This window comes from Terrapene carolina, unplaced genomic scaffold, assembly GCF_002925995.2.
Source record: "Terrapene carolina triunguis isolate 2854851 unplaced genomic scaffold, T_m_triunguis-2.0 Scaffold111, whole genome shotgun sequence".
NCBI lineage: Eukaryota > Metazoa > Chordata > Testudines > Emydidae > Terrapene > Terrapene triunguis.
In genome coordinates, this window is record NW_020664462.1 from 10,533,620 (window position 1) to 10,553,423 (window position 19,804).

General features: G+C 40.5%; 1 protein-coding gene across 2 annotated transcripts in view; it reads right to left on the minus strand.

Moving 5' to 3' along the window:
• Positions 1-1,087: 1,087 nt before the first annotated feature.
• WDR48 (WD repeat domain 48) overlaps positions 1,088-19,804 on the minus strand; it is a 51,308-nt gene continuing 32,591 nt past the window's right edge. Inside the window, exons 11-20 of one of the 2 annotated variants that reach the window (XR_002908634.1) lie at positions 18,799-18,896; positions 16,529-16,636; positions 15,952-16,048; positions 13,772-13,867; positions 10,520-10,625; positions 9,138-9,225; positions 7,705-7,781; positions 6,387-6,579; positions 2,885-3,071; positions 1,088-1,220 (exon numbers count right to left, since the gene is read on the minus strand). Coding sequence is in view for 1 of the 2 variants with exons in the window: in XM_024208711.2 (XP_024064479.1) it covers positions 2,976-3,071; positions 6,387-6,579; positions 7,705-7,781; positions 9,138-9,225; positions 10,520-10,625; positions 13,772-13,867; positions 15,952-16,048; positions 16,529-16,636; positions 18,799-18,896 (959 nt within the window). In the remaining variant the exon portion in view is untranslated. Of the gene's footprint in view, positions 3,072-6,386; positions 6,580-7,704; positions 7,782-9,137; positions 9,226-10,519; positions 10,626-13,771; positions 13,868-15,951; positions 16,049-16,528; positions 16,637-18,798; positions 18,897-19,804 lie in introns of both variants that reach the window. The other variant, XM_024208711.2, reaches the window with a different exon arrangement.

Here is a 19,804-nt window from a genome sequence, read left to right on the forward strand (position 1 = left end):
TTCCCACTAGTACGGAATCTGACAACACCTGGATTCTGTACTTGTGAAGGCACTGTGAGACAGTTGGCCTCGCTCTGCGCTTTATGCTGTTGGGGACACAAGGGCATTCAGGGCTCAGTGCTAGCCAAAAGACAATTCTAGCAAAAGATTCCTAATTCAAGTGTGTTGGGCACCAAGAGTGGAATACATTTAGACAGCACATCTTGAAGAAGTACAGTTGCTATAAGGTAAGTAGAAGTCTTTTTCTAGTCACGGCAAGCAGCAACTATAGCCATTGCTTACATGAAAAAGGTGAAGACCTTAGTGTATTTGTAGATGTCTTAGTGGAATTTAGGAACTGAAAATGGGAACATGTGACCAAGTCCGCTCTGCTGGCTCACCAGAGGTCCAAAGAACAGGGTTTGGGAACCTCTGTCTAGGAAATTAAAACAAGCCACTCGTCTGTAAACTTTAGTTTGTGAAAATATGAATGCCGACAGCAAAAGGATTGTGAATTGCTTGTTTAATGAGCTACAACTCATGTTTTAATGAAGGTAAACACTTGTGATTAATTACAATACAGTACCACCCTAGGGCCCCCACCCTCCATCAGGGTCTATAGCAAGTGAACTTGTTTGTAAACGTATTCTTGGGTAAAGGAGAGTTTAAACTCAGCTCTGCTGCCGCCTCCCATTGTACAGATGCTCGGGGTAAAGGGCTACTTTGGCAACAGAGTAGGGACAATGTTTTTGGGAAAACAGAGCTCTGCTCCCAGGGTCAGTAAGCCTGGGATGAACCACACGCTAAGGAGTCTTTTCCACTTTTTCCTGCTTATGTTCCCTTAGTTTGTTTTCTTGTTGCAAGCATTATCCCTTGAGAAACAACATATATTTTTTCCTGTAGTCTCATTCAACCATCTTATGCTGCATTACAAAATCTGCATAAATTACTGTGTGCATTTCACTGCAATTATTTTTAAGCTACTGGGAACCCGACTGAGCAACTTCTTTAAAAATTAGAAAAGGATTTATACGTCCTTTGGGAAAAGGGTGAAAAAAATGACAACCCCAGGGTTGCATAAGTGAACCAACGAATGATCAAAACAACCTTTAAATATTTTAACTAAAGCCTTTTATTCTGTACAACTGTGAAATACAGATCATTTACCCTTTTGGCATTGCAGACTCCCTTCAATCTTTCCTGAAACTGCATTATTGGGATGGTTGGAAGTGTAACCTTGGCTGATTTCAGACAAAAAAAAAAAAAAAAAAAAAAGAACGAATGAACGAAGGAACTGGGAGCAGTTACAATGTATACAAAGGGACAGCAAGACAACCAGAAAGAATCACTGTCTATTAGAACAAAGCATAGACCTCTGCTATTAATAAATACAATTCAGGACAATTTAGTAACAAAAGTTACACAGTTCTGCTAAACATTTTAATTCACAAATATCACTAAAAATGTGCAATATAGCACAATTGTGTCAAATGGAGTATGCACAGAAATGGGGCTTAAAAATTAAATTTGACTTTCTTTCAAGGAAGGGAAAAAGATATGCTAGCTTAATTCTTAACCATACCCTCTTGTTTAAGTGGTGACTTTGTCCAGGACATAATGTATTTGGATATTTTTCAAACAACATATGACAGTGGAATTTTTTTTTTTGTCATTTGATCACTATAAAATCCCAGTAAACTAATGTATCTGGGACTTTCTGTAGGCCCCAGCCTAAATCCTGATAGCAAAACACAGGAAGGGCAAGAGCACATGTCTCCTGAAGAAACTTGAATAAATAGACTGCCCTCTGAAGGCACTTGTGCTTCTATTTCAGACAAGAATAATATTTTACACAATTTTGTGGTGAGGATTTTTAATTTGTTTTGGCTACAAATAGTCTTTTGGGACAGTCCCAAATTTTCTTGCCAAAAGCTGAAATGCTTCCCGCCCCAGTAAGTTAAACTTTATACAAGGCTACTATGAATATATGAAAGACTTAGATTTTTAGAAAGAACATGAAAAGAAGATGTGTACAACTATAACAACAAAATCTGCATATAAAACTTGGGGAAAAAAAGAACACAAATGCTTTTATATCATGGATATGAAATTTGCTGCTGACATCAACAAATAAAGTTAAAATTTTCAGAATGGTCTTAATTTTTTTAAACAAAATGCCACAGAAGTAGAGAGCACAGTTTCTTGGAATTCCAAGTAGCGTGTCTTTAAAACAAGGACACAGTGCAGGAAGAATTATATTTTTTAAAAAAATCTATTAAATTTTGCAAAACATGTTTATTCTATTATGATGCACAGCATCACTGGACTGACCCTGCTATAATATTTCTCTAGTATTCTTAATCTGAATGTCAAGAGCTCTCTATAAGAACCTTTGAACTGCAGTATTAAAACAATTCTAATTATATTAACTTTTGACTTACAATTAAATGGGCTACTACTTTCAAGTGTGCAATAGTGTTTGGTGTTTTTTGAGATTTCTCTAAGTGGTAAAAATTATTTTTATGAATAACCTGTGAAAAATCATTGTAGGTAATGTACGAATGGAATGTATTAAAAAAAATACAATGCGTGCATTATGAACATAGTGACTAATATGGCCAAAACAGTGTTTCATATCAAGCCCGAGCAGATGAAAATTTAATGCTCTGGAAAAAACAAAACAAGAAGGAAGCAAAAGTCTGCACTGGATCATCATCTGTTCTCTGTACACCTCACATAACATGAACCACTAGGGACTTCTCATTTCACTTGCTGTGCCTGAACTAGGACAGACTTTAGTTTAAGTCATATAGATTTTTTCCTCTATATTACAGATCTATTAGTCACTTCAATTATTAAATGTATACTCTCTGGTCCATACTGAGTCATTAGAAGTCTCATCTACCTTAGGGTTCAGTGGGCTTCTATAGTACTACTCTTGGAACCAGTACAGTAAGGTCAAGTAAATGAACAACCATTTGAGTCCATCATTCCTTTCACGTTGATTTCTGTCGGTAGTGAAGTGTCAGATCACCACCACTCTTCCATATGAAGTGCTTAACAGTTCGAAGGTCCATATTTGGATCCAAAACCTGCAGTGTAAGAGAATTTATATTTTATTGCAGAAGACTGGTAGATATGTTAAATCTTTGGATGCTGGAAGTTTTGGTTTTCAGACAAGCATATTCTAGGCTGACAAGTGGTACACCATACTAATGAGGACTGGTGCCAATGGACTAACATACATTAGAGAGCACCAACAGCAGCATATATGGGCTTGGAATGATCATCAGTAAATGTCAGTAAACATCAAAATGTATAGATAGGCAAATAAGAAAAATGCTGCTGCTTGAGTCCCACCTTACTGTCTATAAAATCTACTGTAATACTGGTATTAGTGGAGTTGGAACAGGGGTGCCATTTAGGTGACTTTAACTTATTGAATCTGAACATCTACTGTCTTCCCCCCATAACTGAGACTATTACACTCCTTTCACTTGTGATCCAAGGAAGTTTGAAACCTGCTTCCAAAGTAGCAATGCCTCTTGCTGTGCTATTGCACATATTGCCACTAAATAATTTTACTACTAAACCTAACAGGCAATATAAAAATATGCTCTGAAGTTAGACAGATTTTGAACATGACTAGAAATGTAACAATATTCTAAACCCCATAGTTTATTTGCTTAGTTAATCTTAATGATGTTATACAGAAGTGCGATTACAATTTATTGCAGATGAGCATTCTGATTGATATCAAATTCTAGGAGGCATACAATAGATGAAAATGTGAAATGATTTTTAAAACTAATTTGTTCCTAGTCTGGTTTTACAGCTTTCTAAATAATTTTGTCTGGAAGAGAAGTATACTCTACACAACACTCTAAACACTGGCATCCAACAAACATGAATAGCTTAAGGCCCTCCTCAATGGAACTCTTCTTTAAAGCCTGTGATCTCCGAGAATAACAAAATACTGTCATCTGTGTTTACTATTCATATCAATATAGCTAGTATATGGTTAATATGATTATTAGCATGAGCAAGAGTTTGGAGTATTAGGCCCCAAAAGAGAATACAGTTCAACAACCAAAATTCTGTGATCTAGACATTTGGTAATGCAATTTATCCACTGTGACAGGGTCAGGCCAGATGGCTAAAGGAGAGTGTTCCTATTGGGAACCAGGCCGCCCGCCCACTGCTTAAGGACCTCCCCCCCCAGCCTAAGGGGAGGATTCACAGGGCCTGGAAACCAAATAATTATGGGGGACAACTAATGAGATAACAAGGACGGGAGTGAGGTCAAAGGGTCAAACAAAGGGAACCTGACGGGGACACCGAGCAGAGAACCCCGGACAGGGCCCACTGCTCCTCGAAGGCGTCAAGGGAGCCAGTGGACGCCGCCCAGAGGAACTTTGCCTGGATGCGTGAGCGGATGGAGGATTGGAAATAGGCCCCACAGTCACAGGAGACCTCATCAGCCAACCTCCTCTCCCTGGTTTTATAGATGGCCGTTTTAGCCAGGGCCAGGAGGAGGTTGACCAGGAGGTCCTGTGGCTTTGTGGGGCCATGGATGGGGAGTGCATAGATAAGGAGGTGAGGGGAAAAGTGGAGCCCGAAGCGTAACAAAATATTTGTGAAGAGCCGGAATAGGGGCTCCAACCTGGCGCACTCCAAGTAAACGTGCGCCAGGGTCTCTCTCCCTCACACTGCAGAAGGGGCAGGTGTCCGGGACGGGGGTAAACCACGCCAAGTACATGCCTTGCTCACGGCCCCATGAAGGGGCCGGAGAGTGTTCCTTTTGAGTACCGGGATGTGGGTGAGCACTAGCTCGCCCACTGCTGAAAGCCACTCCTCCAGCCTAAGGAGGGGCTACTAAACCCAGAGCCCAACTGAGTGCAGGGGACAACAAAGGCAACAAACAGGCATGGGGGTTAAAGGGCCAAAACTAAGGAACCAGAAGGGGACACCGAGCAGAGAACCCCAGACAGCGCCCACTGCTCCTCGAAAACATCGAGAGAGCCGGTGGCCGCTGCCCAGAGGAACTCTGCCTGGATACGTGAACGGATGAAAGAATGAAAACTGGCCCCACAGTCGCAGGCCCCCCACGCCCGCCAACCTCCTCTCCCTGGTGTTACGAATGGCCACCTTGGCCATGGCTAGGAGGAGGTTGACGAGGTGGTCCCGTGACTTCGTGAGGCCTCGGATCGGGAGTGCATAAAGAAATAAGTGCGGGGAAAAGTGCAGCCAGAACCTCAATAAGAGGTTCTGGAGGAGCCGGAAGAGGGGCTGCAGCCTGGCGCACTGAAGGTATGCGTGCGCCAGGGTCTCCCTCATGCCACAGAAGGGACAGGCTTCAGGGACAGTGGTAAACCGCGCCAAGTACATGCCCGTGCTCACAGCCCCATGAAGGAGCCGGAGAGTGTTAGAAGGCAGATATATTAGTCCCAGATGAAGTATATCCCTTTTCCCTGGGTAAGGAAACAGGGGCAGTTCCAGAACAAGCAGGAACTTGCTGGAACCAATTAAGGCAGGCAGGCTAATTAGGACACCTGGAGCCAATTAAGAAGAAACTGCTAGAATCAATTAGGACAGGCTGGCTAATCAGGGCACCTCCGTTTAAAAAGGACCTCACTTCAGTTTGTGGTGTGCATGCGAGGAGCTGGGAGCAAGAGGCACTAGGAGCTGAGAGTGAGAAGGTGTACTGCTGGAGGACTGAGGAGTACAAGCATTATCAGACACCAGGAGAAAGGTCCTGTGGTGAGGATAAAGAAGGTGTTGGGAGGAGGCCATGGGGAAGTAGCCCAGGGAGTTGTAGCTGTCGCACAGTGGTTCCAGGAGACACTCGACAGCTACAGTCCACAAGGCCCTGGGCTGGCACCCGGAGTAGAGGGCAGGCCCGGGTTCCCCCCAAACCTCCCAACTCCTGATCAGACACAGGAGGAGTTGACCTGGACTGTGGGTTCCACCAGAGGGGAAGGTCTCTGGGCTGTTCCCCGACCCACATGGTGGATCAGCAGAGACTGCGGGGATTGTTCTCCTTCCTTTTCCCCATGCTAGCCGGTGATGAGGTTATCGGAGTAAAACAGCAGATTTGAGCCACAAAAGTGGCCAAACTGAGGGCTGCCGTGAATCTCTGAGGCGAGTAAATCCGCCAATAAGCGCAGGACTCACCAAGGTAGAGGAGGAACTTTGTCACACCACCCATGCTTTATATGCAAAAAGCAAAATAGTACTATCAGTTAACATTTGAGTTCATAACATAAAATTTAGTTTCAAAGGCATCTGTTTTAAAATAATTTACCTGTAGCACATTTTAAGAACAGTACCTAGAGGTTCACAAATGATTTACTATTGATCATCATATTTTTGCAAGAAGGCCTAAATGAGTGCTTATGTCAACTTACCTGGTCCTGGCACAAGAGTTCAATCTTTTCTTCTGCTAACACAGCAATGTCCTCCTCTTTCTCTTGTTCTCCAGCTTTTTCATTATTGGAGGAGCTAGTTGTCTGAGATTCATTATCCAGGTTTATGATTTTCTCATAAACATGCTCCATCACTTTTCTGACCTGCAGCATGTCACTAGCTGACAATCGATCTCTGTACAAGGTAATTAAAAGTTGTGAAACACCAGATTTAGCCTTTCAAACACTTATCTTCACAGTATCATGTGCAATGATGTTTGCTATAGCAGTTATTTGTTTGTATTATATATTGTTTATAATCTAAAATAATATCTTTATAATAATGCCTTTATATAAATCAATGGTGAAGACTCATCACCATCTGGAATACTGTGTGCAGTACCAGGCACCTTATCTGAAAAGGATATTGCAGAACTAGAGGTTGTTCAGAGAAGAGCAACAAGAATGATCAAGATCTTGCATGGCAAAACTCAGATGAAGAGAGACTGAAAAGACTTGGAATGTTTACCTTAGAAAGGAGATGATAAAAGTATATAAAATAATGACGTGTAAACAGAAGGGAGGTCAGGAATTTCTGTTTTCCCTATCTTATAACACAAGGGACATTCAATAAAAGTTAAATAGGTAGGAAATTCAAACCGATAAAAGGAAATACTTTTGTGGGCAACATGTAATTAAACTGTGGAACTCATGCCACAGGAAGTCGTTGAGGCCAAGAACTTATCCAGATTCAAAGAGGGACTGGATGTTTATATGAATATCAAGAATACACACAGTTGTCATAATTAAAAGACAGCAAACATTTTAAAAAACTCATGCTTCAGGGCTCAAGCCAATCTCTAACTATTAGAAACCAGGATGACATCTAATGTGAGGGGCAGGTTCTCCCAAGCCTGCCTACTCTGGCGTTTCTTACACCTTTCTCTAATTAAAGCATCTGTTTGAGATAGGATACAGGATTAGATAAGACATTGGGTTTGATCCAGCCAAAAATGTTATTGTACCAACTCAAACCTCATTATTAATACTAAGGTAAAACCTTCTAAAGTACAATTAATTTAAGCCACTGCCATTTACAACTACAATATCTCCTAGATCTTTAAAATATTTTTATATCATCCAGTATAGCAGGATATTGTCCTGTAACACTAAATACCTTCTCTCCCAAGAATTGAGACAGCACGTCCAATGTTGTTCTCTGGATTAACCAAGGGTACTGTTATTCTCTTTGGCATACCCTTTTACGAGTCTGCTAATATCAGTATCTCTGAAATATTAAGAGTCAAAAATATATACATACTTTTTTAAAGTTTTTGCCCCTGAAGACGAATGAGGTTGAAGGTAGAAGGGAATCTTATTGAATTTGGGCATATTTTTCTAAAAGGAAACAAAATGTTACATTTAGTACCAATTGGCATCACACAAATTATATTCACTTCATTATTTCCAACTGGAAAGTGTGTTTACCTAATGTGTATTATTATATCAAATAAAAATGAGATTTTCTCTAGCACAACCATTGAGGACAACTTTTCTTTGAATTGCTTAAGCTTCTGAGGGGCTCAGATCTATCTGATGCAAGTCCTTTGTTTGCCTAGCTTTATATAAATTGGAGCTCATTTCAGCAGAAGCAGGTGGGTGTAAAGTGTACAGCACTTCTATACGATAAGAAGTCAAAACACTAAATATTTTGTTTAAAAAACGACTAAGTTTTAAAGAAGAAAGACTGAGTATCTGGAATACAGCATCAGAAATCAGGTTTCTTAGAAGGTGATTTGTTAAGAAATTGAATCAAATTCCAGACACATGTGAAGAACACTTCACCCCAACCAGGCTACGAGGGACATTTAGTATGGTTCTAACTCAAAAAATGTACCTTTTCTTCTCTTGGACTCCCCCAAATTCATCTTATTTCAATATGCCAGCAAGCGACACCCCAGTAGACACTATGTTGGTCATTTCCCCATTAACCAGGAGACCCTATGAAGCTGGCTTGTTTGAGAGGAAGCCAAGGTAGTGTTTAAGATAGAGATCTTCACAGGCCTAATTTTAAAACCTGACCCAGACCCAAACTGACAATGCTGAGTCATTTTCAGAACTGATGCAACCTGAACCCAACACTTTCCCCCCAAAACCTGTCAGCACCGTCAACCAGCACCTGGAGGCTGTGATTTGTCAGCATGCTTACTTCATTGCACAGTGGCAGCAGCCAGCAGAAGTGGGGCACACAGCTTCTACCATGCCACGCCCACAGGCGGAAAGCAGCTGGAGACAGAACACAGACATGGGGAGTGGCAAGCCCCCACTAGGCCAAGCCCCAGGTGACAATGCTGACATAGGTTTGGGGGTGGGGAGTGTTGGGTTTGAGTTGGTTCTGAAAATGACAAATTGACACTCCTGGATTGGGTTTGAGTCAAGGCCAGGCTTTAAAATTAGGTTGAAGGAGACCTCTATCTGACACATCACTCTGGTTCCTATTGGTTTATGGAACATAAGCGCAGTGCATGCTGGGAAATAGGGATTTACAATGGGCAGGTGCCAGCAACCTGTAGTGAGGCTGAATTTCAATGGTATATGAGAAGACTGTTTTGAGCTAGTAATGCCTTGAATACCCCATTAGGTCTGATTACTGAAGATATTCAATATACATTACTTGAGATGCTGAAGTCTAGTTAAATTCCTTTGCAGTTCACCTTTAAAAGAAGGGGAAAGTCTATACCTAATGACACTTACATCCACAGTGATGTCAATTACCCATTGTGGCACAGTTTCATTAAGCAGCATAGATTCAGTTTCACCACCTGAATCCCGACATAATAATCTAAAATATACAGAAATGAGTTTCATAAATAATACATTTAAGCATTGAGAAGAAAATTGCTGTACAGCACATAAATTACAGAACCTAAATGCAAAGATCAAAAAAGTGCACAAACAGTGATAAGCAAATACAGATATTAGTAAAATAATCAATCAGTTAATCAGATGAAAAAATAATAGTTCCATAGCCACCAGTTAAGCAACATTAGTGTTTTAGGAATTTTGTTTAAATGAACTTTAAATTCAAAATAAATTGTTTAAAAAAAACCAAACAAGTATATACATTCTAGCAGTTTTGGGCTCCAATCCTTCAAGTTTGATGTGTGTGGGTGTACCCTTGCCCTTGTGTAGAGCCCCACTGATTGAATGGAACTTTCTGTAGACATAAGCATCTGCCAATGCAGATCAAACTGAAGGGCTGTAATCCTTAGTTACAATTCAAAAGGATTAAGAGCTGCGGGAATGGGGTTCATTTTAAATTGAAAATGTATGCTCATTTTACTTGAATGACCTGTGATCTGAAAGTTACACTGCTCCCAGGCTTGGGATGTGCTATATTCAGTTCTGGAAAACGATGAAACCTAGACTGAAAAACTGGTCTTAATTTAAGAACAGATATATTCAGTTACCAGGGATAAACATGAATGCTTTATGACATTCAAAAGCCTGGCATCCCAGGGATATTCATCATGATATATTAGGTGCTAAAGTCATGCGGGAATCAAAGTGGTGTAAAAGACAAGATGGATGGTAATCAGAGTGGCATGATAAGATCTCATATTACTTGACTGGTCAGACCTAAGAGCACTCTGATAGACCAGCAAATATACTTTTAGGAGAAGTTCCCCAGACCAGTGGATCAGAAAAGAAAAAAAAAAATCTCACCCCTGCAGACTAACACCGCAGCACCATAATAAAAGACAATTATACACTAAGCCCTGCTAGAACTTAAAGGGGTACATTAAATAGTCTTAGGAGGAAAATGAATCAGCTTTTGGTTGCCATTAACTGGTCTATAGGAAAGATGGTAACAGGAAGTGCTCTCAGAGCTATAAATCAACAAGTCCTTGTAAGAGTTACTGTAGAATTCATGACCTTGTAATGCACCGTGTCTTGATGATTTGGAATCTAGATGTTCCTAGTCTGACTATGGAATGATATTATCAGCCACAAACCAACTTTGTATGGTCAAGCTTCTATTTCCTGGACATTGATTAATTTCTGAAATTGTCCAACAGCCAAAAAGAAAATAATTCTATTGCTTTAGCCACACTGCATTCTCTGAATTTCTGTACCTGAACAAAGTGCGTCCTCCAGCTTCACCAAAGATAACTGGTGTATGCGGTGGTACCTGAAAGTATCCATTTCCTTTCTGTACTCTGTTCTCCTGCTCACCATTCACTATGGAAAAATATACAACAAGACTATATATCTAGTTTTAGAGCCAAGTATACAGACTAACACAAGTTATTGTCTCTTTTCAATACAGTGATGAATTAAAAAAAGGAAATAAACAAAACACATGCAAAGATGAAGTGTTGATTTCTCATAAACCAGAATTTCCAACACTTAAATATTTCTTGAGAAATACCAAAGCACAATTAATACATTATAACTTTGTAGGAGGCAGATCTCAAATGTCTGATGTACAAGACAATAGGGGCCATGAGTGGGACATTGATTTACTATCAGTTTCCCCCAGTTTCTGAACAATACAGAGGTGTAAGTATCTGGGGGAATTGAATGACCCGTACTTTAGAGGTGAGCAAGAAAAAGAATCATTCTGCAAAGGCAATTATTTCACATCCAAAGCAACGTCTTAACAAGCATCGTCTTTGCTTTCCAACCTAACTACCACTCTGAAACAGAGGACCAGGAGAACTTGAGAGAGACATCTTGATTTCACTGCACTGTACATTCCATTAATTATTGATCAGGTTCATGTCTATGGCCTATACAACTAGAAGTGACCGATGACATTTCAAATGCAGAGGGTCAGATTAAAAGAGCAGTATTGGTGATTCACTTGTTACAGACTGACTACAGCTTTCAAAATGAAATTATTTGATAAATAATAATTATTTTGCAGTGCAATGTAAAGTTCTCTGAAAAATGTGGGCAAAAACTGTTTGGGTGCAATGCTTTTCAGTCAGAAAAGAACCCAGACTTACTATGTGGTATCTGAAATCCACCAATTACCAAATTTTAATGTTCTGTTGAACGCTACAACATACAGTACCAGAAAATTGAATAATATGGGTTCCTGTGGATCATATGAGTTCCAAAAAGACTGCTTAGCTCATTTATGAGCAGAGCATAAAATAAATGGAGGATCAGAATTCATAGCCAAGAGTAGAGTCTAGAGATAAGATTACTGTATATTCCCATGCCCGGAGCTCATCAGAAACAAAATAAAATCATTCTAGAAATTAGAAGGGAGAAATTTGGGGTTTTTTAGAAATTTCTTTAAAATAATTTGGTGTTACCCCCCTGAATTGTTTATTTTTAAAAAATCAAACTCTTTTTTGGAAGCAGTGGAAATTTCAGCTTAAAAAAAAAAAAATCCCACTGGAAGTAAGGTAGGGGAATGGTGCTACCTCGGCATGCATCAGGACCCTGTTCTCAAATGCTTCAAAAACACAACATAGATGCCAAGAGACATCCCTTTTTGTTAATAAGCAGATTTCAAACCCGTGTCCTCCAACTTATTTTCCATAATGCTGACTCCAGGGAAACTATGGACACTTTTCTCCCTGAGTTTTTTCCCCAGACTATAAAATTAATGAAGTATTTTATTACTAAAATAGTTAGTGTTCAGCTTGCCTATCCACAGTCTGTGTGTGGTCCCTCAGCTCTCTATTAACAATATCACTGATCCAAGAGACCCCCAGTGCACTTCTGATTTCCCAAGCCACTAGTAAGTATTTGCTTTGTATTGTTAAATTTTAATATTTTAAGAGCAAATTTAGAACCTGGTTTTACAATACTTATTTACCTGACTAGTCCTACTAAAGTACAGTACTATTCACGAGTCTATAGGAGAATCATGTCTCTAATAACCTGGAAAGTTTGTAAATTGCCACTCCTTATTCTTCCCACCTCAAGACTAAGGGCTTGTCTACACTACTGCTTAAGTTGATGCAAGTTATGTCGCTGAGGGGTGTGAAAAAACCACCTCCCTGAGCAACGTACCTTACATTGACTTAACATGGTGTCTACACCGCACTATACTAGCGGGAGAGCATGCTCCCGTTGACGTAGCATGTCTTCACCAGATGCGCTAAGTTGACGCGGCTGCATCAATCGCAGCAGCGCCAATTTAGCACGGTAGTGAAGACAAGCCCTTAAGCCTTCTAAATACACAGCACAGGAAGTAACAATGCAAGAGCCTCCAAAATAGCCTAACAGAGTGCCTCAACCCCACTCTGAGACCACACTGTGAGTGAAATAGTAGCTAAACCCACATAATCCATAGGAACATAGGACTGGAAGGGACCTCCTAGGTCACCAAGTCCAGTCACTTGCTATAACAAGCAATTTCATCATATAATCCCATTCATAATTTTATCAAACTGCATCTTAAACCTAGTTAGATTGTCCCAACTACTCCTATTGGAAGGTTGTTCCAGAATTTCACTCCTCCAATCGTTAGAAAACTTTTTCCAATTTCCACATTAAATTTATTCCAATACATGACAAGGATTTCAGCTGAAGGCCAATCTGATAAAAGAGCCAAGAGATTACCAAAACTAATAGTTTTGTAAGGTAAACAGCTGTAAGACATCTGAATTTAAACCACCTCATTTTATGAAGACCATTAAATAGCCAATGGACACTGAAAACTTTTGAATTGCTTTGGCCCTGGCTGGATGTGAACTTGTGTCCCAGTGAAAGGCTCTACCAATCAGCTTCCAAGCCTTTGAGCTACAGTTTCTCTTATTTTCTGCCAAATCCACCCACCTATCTTGTTTGCCATTTACATAACCCTGTTGTTAACCTCACCTTTCCTTTGTAGATTACTCCAGAAGGTAGCCTCCCGGGTCAGTACACAATTCTATTTTCAACACCCATTCAGTATAACACATTCCAACAAACATGACTGCTATTTATTAGTTTATACTACCCAGTAATGTCTACAAGCAAATTAGGCAATGTGCCCTGGACACTTACCCAGAAAAGCATAACTGAATTACTCCCATTCCTCTGCCCTGTCTAGAACTTAAGGAATTTATTCTCTCCCTTAAAAGCCCAGCCTCTTAATTTTACCAGAATTTTTTTTTCACTGCCAACTAATAGCATTTCTGTAAATTCACCCTCAATGCAGAATCAGCTTTTCAATTGTTTCCTCTTTATTGTGGAGTTCCAAAGGCTTTTAAACAGCACTATTGTCAGTAGAGGAGTGCTACTTGAAACATTCCAAAGCAATGTTATATTAAAGCTATTGTACGTGTAGAGACAACTGTAAAAACTCACATAAAACAAAATAGCTATGAATGATAGAGACAAAAGGACTGAAAGATTCCTATATTGTACAGGTGAACACTAACCATGATTTATTTCATTTTCCTCTTCATCCATTGGATTGATGTGTGTTCTAGGCCAATACTCTAGAAGAGCTTGTAGTAGAAGCCCTCCAAGATTCACTATAACACATGATTAAAAACATAGAATATAATTATGTAAAATCACTGACACATATAGCCAGTTTAGAAAAAAAGACAACTCTCCATGTTTTTAATTCACAGCTGGTTAATATAAGCCAATTGTTTGTATTTCTTATCAAAAGCTTAAGAAGTTAATGCAAGAGAAATTAAACATTTAAAAAAAACGTTGGGACCCAATCCTGCAATGAACTCCATGCTGGCACTGAGGTCCACTGATGTGGAGTTCATCTCAGGGTCAGGGGCTTAGGCCCAGATCCACAAATGGATCCCACTGTAATCCTCAAAACCCTGGCTACTAACCCTGAAGGTGCCTAAAATCCTTTGGCACCTAAATTTCCAATAAAGTCTTTATGACACCTAAGTTTCTGCTTCTGGGTACGTGCACTGCTGCCTCACTCGAAGAGCTTGAATACCCATCTCATGCCTAAGCCCCAGAAGGATCTTTGAACCATGTGAAACTAGGCATTCCTTTGCCTAACTTGATGGCTGGGCCCAATCTGGTGGACATGCTCTGAGCATATTAATTCCAAACAAAACTGCGAGGGGGAAAGGAGGAAGAGGAACCTGCAGCAACCTCCCTAACCTTTAGTCCAGTGGTTAGGGCAGTGTTTCCCAAATAGTTGATCCCAATCCACCTGTGCGTTATGGGAAAGTTTTAGATGGTTGCCACATCCAGGGCCAGATGAACTTGTCACTTGACCCTGACCTAGGCAAACATACACTTCACCTGGCCTGGCCTGGCCAAAAAGCCTCAGGTGGGGGTGGAGAGAAGAGGAGGAGACTGGTAAGCAAGCCTGCCTTGACCTCATCCCACAGTGGGGCTGGGCCCAGTTCCCCACTCTGGTTGTTGCGACCTGGCACACGAGGCTGCAGCAACCACTCAGGTTTGGCCTGGCCAACCCTCCCTCATGAGAGACCTGAGTGGTGCTGAGACCTTGAGCGTCAGGTTGCACAGGGCAGGAGAGCTTGCCCTTCAACCCCACCCCCACCCATCTAGGTCTCCCCTCTATGCTGGGCCAGGATTAGGGTTGTGGTAACAGGGCAGAGGGTGCATATACGTAAATGATGGATCACAAAAGAAAAACAAAGCTGTTGGTGGGTTGCCTTTGGTAAAACATTTGGGAACCAGTGGGCTAGGACACTCACCTGAGACATGAGAGAACCCTGCTCAAATCTTTTCTTTCAAGGCACAGGGGGGAATTGAACCGGAATCCCCCATTTCCTGGGTGATTTCACTAACCACTGGACTAAAGGTTATACAGATGGCTGCCACTTCCAGTACCCTCCCCACTCACACACCCCCCTCGGGCTTTTGCATGGACTTAGGTGTGTGCTGCCATTTCTTCTTGTAAGAAACAGCTTAGGTGCCTGACTCCAAGAAGGGATCTACAGTTAGGAATCCTAAGTGGAGATAGGCACCTAATTCCCTTTGAGGGACAGGGCTTAGGACACACCTTTTTCCTTGGCATCTGCTACTGGCTAGCTTAGGCAGCTCCTCACCTAGCACTATGGCTTTTGTGGATCCCATTCCTAGGTGCCTAACTCTCTCCATGCACTAAGCAGGGAGTCCTGTGTCCAACTCTGGTTTGTGGATTCCACTGGGTTGCAAAGCACCTAGAAGTTAGGTGCTCCCGTGCTCTGTGTTGCAATGCCTAAGTTGTTTTGTGGATTTGGGCCTTAAGTCTTTAGTCTTATAGAAAAAGCTAATTTTGCTATAATGCCCGTCAGCTTGAATAGTTTTTAACAATTATTTTAAGATACGAGTTTATTACAGTATTATTCTCTAGTTCAGATCTTTCATGTAATAATTCCAGTCTAGCATTTTTCATTTTGCCTTTTGAAGGAAAATGAAATGGACAAATGAAATAGATAAAGTGAACACAAGATCGCCATTATAAAGCATCTCAGTGCATTTTCATTGGAGAGTCATTTGGAAGATTTAGTCTCAAGAAAAGTGGGGAAGTCCAAGCAAGCACAAAATTACCATCTACCAGAAATATACTAATTTATGTAATGGGGTTTTGTATTGTTTGAATGAAATGTTAATTTCAATTAAAACTCACATTTTGGATCAGATCCATCTGGACTGCTAAACCCAGCATCTTTTGCTGAGACCCAAGCTGCAAAGCAGTCACTCTCATCTAAAGTAATTGTCAACATCTGTCAAAAGAAGACCATTGGGAGGAATACAATATGAATATTGTATTAAGAATCCTGCAGGTTTCTTTTATATATACAGAAGACACACTAAACTGCAACTACAAAATATGGCAGTGTTTGATTATACACAGACTGTCTACAAACACTCCATTTGTCAAATTTTATTACATTAGTAATTGCAATGTACAAGATTAGTTTAAACCAACATTATCTCCTTACAAAGAATTCTGTAATTAACTACTTTTCAAGTTATCAAGATCCAAAGAAGCATTCACTGACACGTTGATTGAAAGATAAATTATACATCAGATAATCGAAATATAGTTTATGCCACACACACATTAAATTAAATTTTAGAGTCAAAGCTTTATATGGCTCACAGAAGGCTTGCTTAATAAAGTGTATATGTGAATGCTTTCATGAATGGTCATATGAAATGACAAACGCCCAAATTAAGAAAGAATTTAAGTTGTGTCTTACCCCAGTTTTTAAGTCTACTGAGAACCAGTTTGGCACATACACCATTTTAAATCTCTTCTTAATTTCTTCTTCAAAATCTACTTTCCCAAGGTCTTCAACTTTACATGCCTGTACACCAGAATATTAAAAAAATGTGAAAGTTTCTTAATACTGAATATGCAGTCAAATCCACTGTTAAAACCTTTAATTTGCATATCAGAAATTGTATGCTAAGTAAGCTTTTTATTTTTCTTGATAGCTTGATGCCACTGCCCTCCAAACACTAAAACAGAGAAGTATGGAAGCACTACTTCAAAACAACATAAACTTCTTCCCCAGTGTTGAACGTTGCCTTGCCTTGAACTGTAGTTCATTTAAAAAAAATAAAAACTTTGACTGAATCAAAGAAAAAAGGAACAGAATGAATATTAATACTATTCATTACAAGTTCAGCATCTACTAGTTCTATAAAAATGATACTCTGATAGTGGTATTTATTGATCTATTGACAAATTAATACAAAAATGGATTTTGAAATGCTCTTTTTATTTTTAACTTCCTTTTTAATCTGAAAGAATTACTTACCTGTTCTTAGACTTGTCAGTAAAGACACCCTCCTCTCCTCCCCCCCACTACTGGAGTGCACCTGCATGCTAAGTTTGGAACCTCTAGTAAGGTCTGAGCAGTGCTATGGCTCTCAGATACTCTCGAGTCATGGAAAACTCTGGTATAAGACATGACCCTCCCCCCACCAAAACCGTCATTTACTCTCAGTTCCTTACACTCTCTCAGAATTGAATGTAGGTTCCAGGCAGTAGGGATGGAGGGTGGAGTCATAAGTGAGTAACTCTTCTCTCTTTGCTTTAAATATACTCAGTACAGATCCCCAGTTTTAAAGTGGACTGAATCTATAGAGAAACTTCTTGTGAGCTAGTGGGTATCCCAGTCCCTGAAGGTAAGGTGCATTCAACTACATTTAGGGCATGCCTTTGGAATGTTCCAATAGTAAAATATGTAAAGATGCTATCAGGTGCTCAGTTCATCTTTTACGCAACACTGATCTCTGGACTTGGCCAAGAGATCTAATGCCCACCTCAGGAGAGCAGTTTTCTATAGTTGCGCGATTAGATAGCCTCCTCATCAATTTCCTACTGCTAGTGAATCTCTCCAATTTGTACTGACAGTCTACAAAGGGAGAAAGAAAAGTTACTCACCTTTCTCTGGAATTCTTCAAGCAGACTGTTATTACAAATACACTCTTCAACCTCCAGCCCTGTTTCTTCAGTCTATAATGGATTCTAAATCACTGTAGGGTACCGCACTTTGTTACAGAAACTTGTCTGGAGCATTCCATGTATCAAGAGAAAATGCCAATTTCTCAAAAGCACTTACACGCCTTAAAAGCCCATATCCCACTGACATTTGGAGAGACTTAGGAGCCTAAGTGCCGGTCACTTTTGTAAATGGAATTCAGGCATTTTTGAAAGTGTTACCAAAGATCCAAGCAGATCCCACAACAGTCAGGTTTTTTAGAAGGTATATGCAAAAATATGCAACCTGAACTGGCATTTCCTGATTTGTGCTGCTTATTGATGATAATTAAGGATAAGATTTGGTCATGGATATTTTTAGTAAAAGTCACAGACAGGTCACGGGCAATAAAGAAAGATTCATGGAAGCCCGTGACCTGTCCGTGACTTTTACTAAAAATGTCCATGACAAAATGGGGAGCTCAGCTGTGGGGCCCCCACACCACCCACAGTGGCTAGGCAGCTGCAGGGGCCCACTTGGAGCTCCGTGGGCCCCTGCTGCCTGGGAGGGCCCCCGCAGCAGCTGGGAGCCACAGGGAGCCCCCACCGTCCGCAATGGCTGGGAGCAGTGGGGGCCCCCCCACAGTTCCTGGCCACCGTGGGCTGAAGTCACAGAGGTCACTGGAAGTCATGGATTCCGTGACTTCTGCGACCTCCATGAAAAAAATCATAGCCTTAATGATAATATTTTAACTGATGTTCATCTGTTTCCCTCCCCCCCATGCATTGTTATTGTGTTCAGTGTTTTATTTTAAAGACAGAATTTTAAACACATTCATGTAAGAATGAACAGTAATGCAGCAGAAGAGACAAATATCATCCCTTATCAATGAGAGTCTTTAAAAAATACTTGCACTATGTTTTGTGGCACAATGAGGACCCTATTTTCTCCAATCATCACCTCACATGCAGACAAATAGCAAAGGAAACAGAAGACCAGAAATCCATTAATACATGTCTAATCCAAAATTTTACACTTACCTTCAATACATCCCAGTATGCCACATTATTATTTGTATCTTTGGTTAATATACGTCTCTTGTCATTAAGAATGTGGCACTGAATAATACTAGCACCCCCTAGCAGTTATAAAGAAGAAATAAAGTCAGCAATGCCTTTTCATTTAATTAAAAAAAACAACAACGTTCGACTGCTACAAAAGTAGGGGCTATTCCTCAGCTCCACCAATTTGGCATGAAGCTATTTCAGCACATAATGAATATATGGCATATATGCATATCTACATGTGTTTGAACAATGATGTTGATATATTGTACAGTCAATTGCTTAACCCACTTTGGGTTGTTATGAAATATACTCAAAAGATAAAATAACCAATTTCAGTCAAGTTTATTGCTATATAGCAGGGGTTCTCAAACTTCATTGCACTGCGACCCCCTTCTGACAACAAAAATTACTACATGACCCCAGGAGGGGAGACTGAAGCCTGAGCCTGCCTGAGCCCCACCATCCCAGGTAGAGGGGGGCCAAAGCCCAAACCCCGCTGACCTGGGTGGGGGGGCAAAGCTGAAGCCCAAGGACTTCAGCCCCAAGTGGGGAGCCTGTAACCTGAGCCCTGCTGCCCAGGGCTGAAGCCCTTGGGCTTTGGTCCCAGGAGGTGGGGTTTGGGCTTAGGCTTCAGCCCCGGCAAGTCTAACACCGGCCCTGGTGATCCTACTAAAATGGGGTCGTGACTCACTTTGGGGTCCCAACCCACAGTTTGAGAACCGCTGCTATACAGCAATGATAATATAATACAGGAAAAAGGTTCTATACAGAGACTATAATATGAACTTGATCCAAAGCCCCTTGAAATCAATGGAAACGTCCATATTGACTTCAGTGGGCTTTAGAGCAGGTCTTACGTCATTTATAGGCTTTAACTATGACAATGATTTTGAAATTATACTTAACAGGGAGCAGTATTTGATATTTATCTGAAATAACTAATCACATTTCCAACTCTTAATAACTCACAGATCTTACA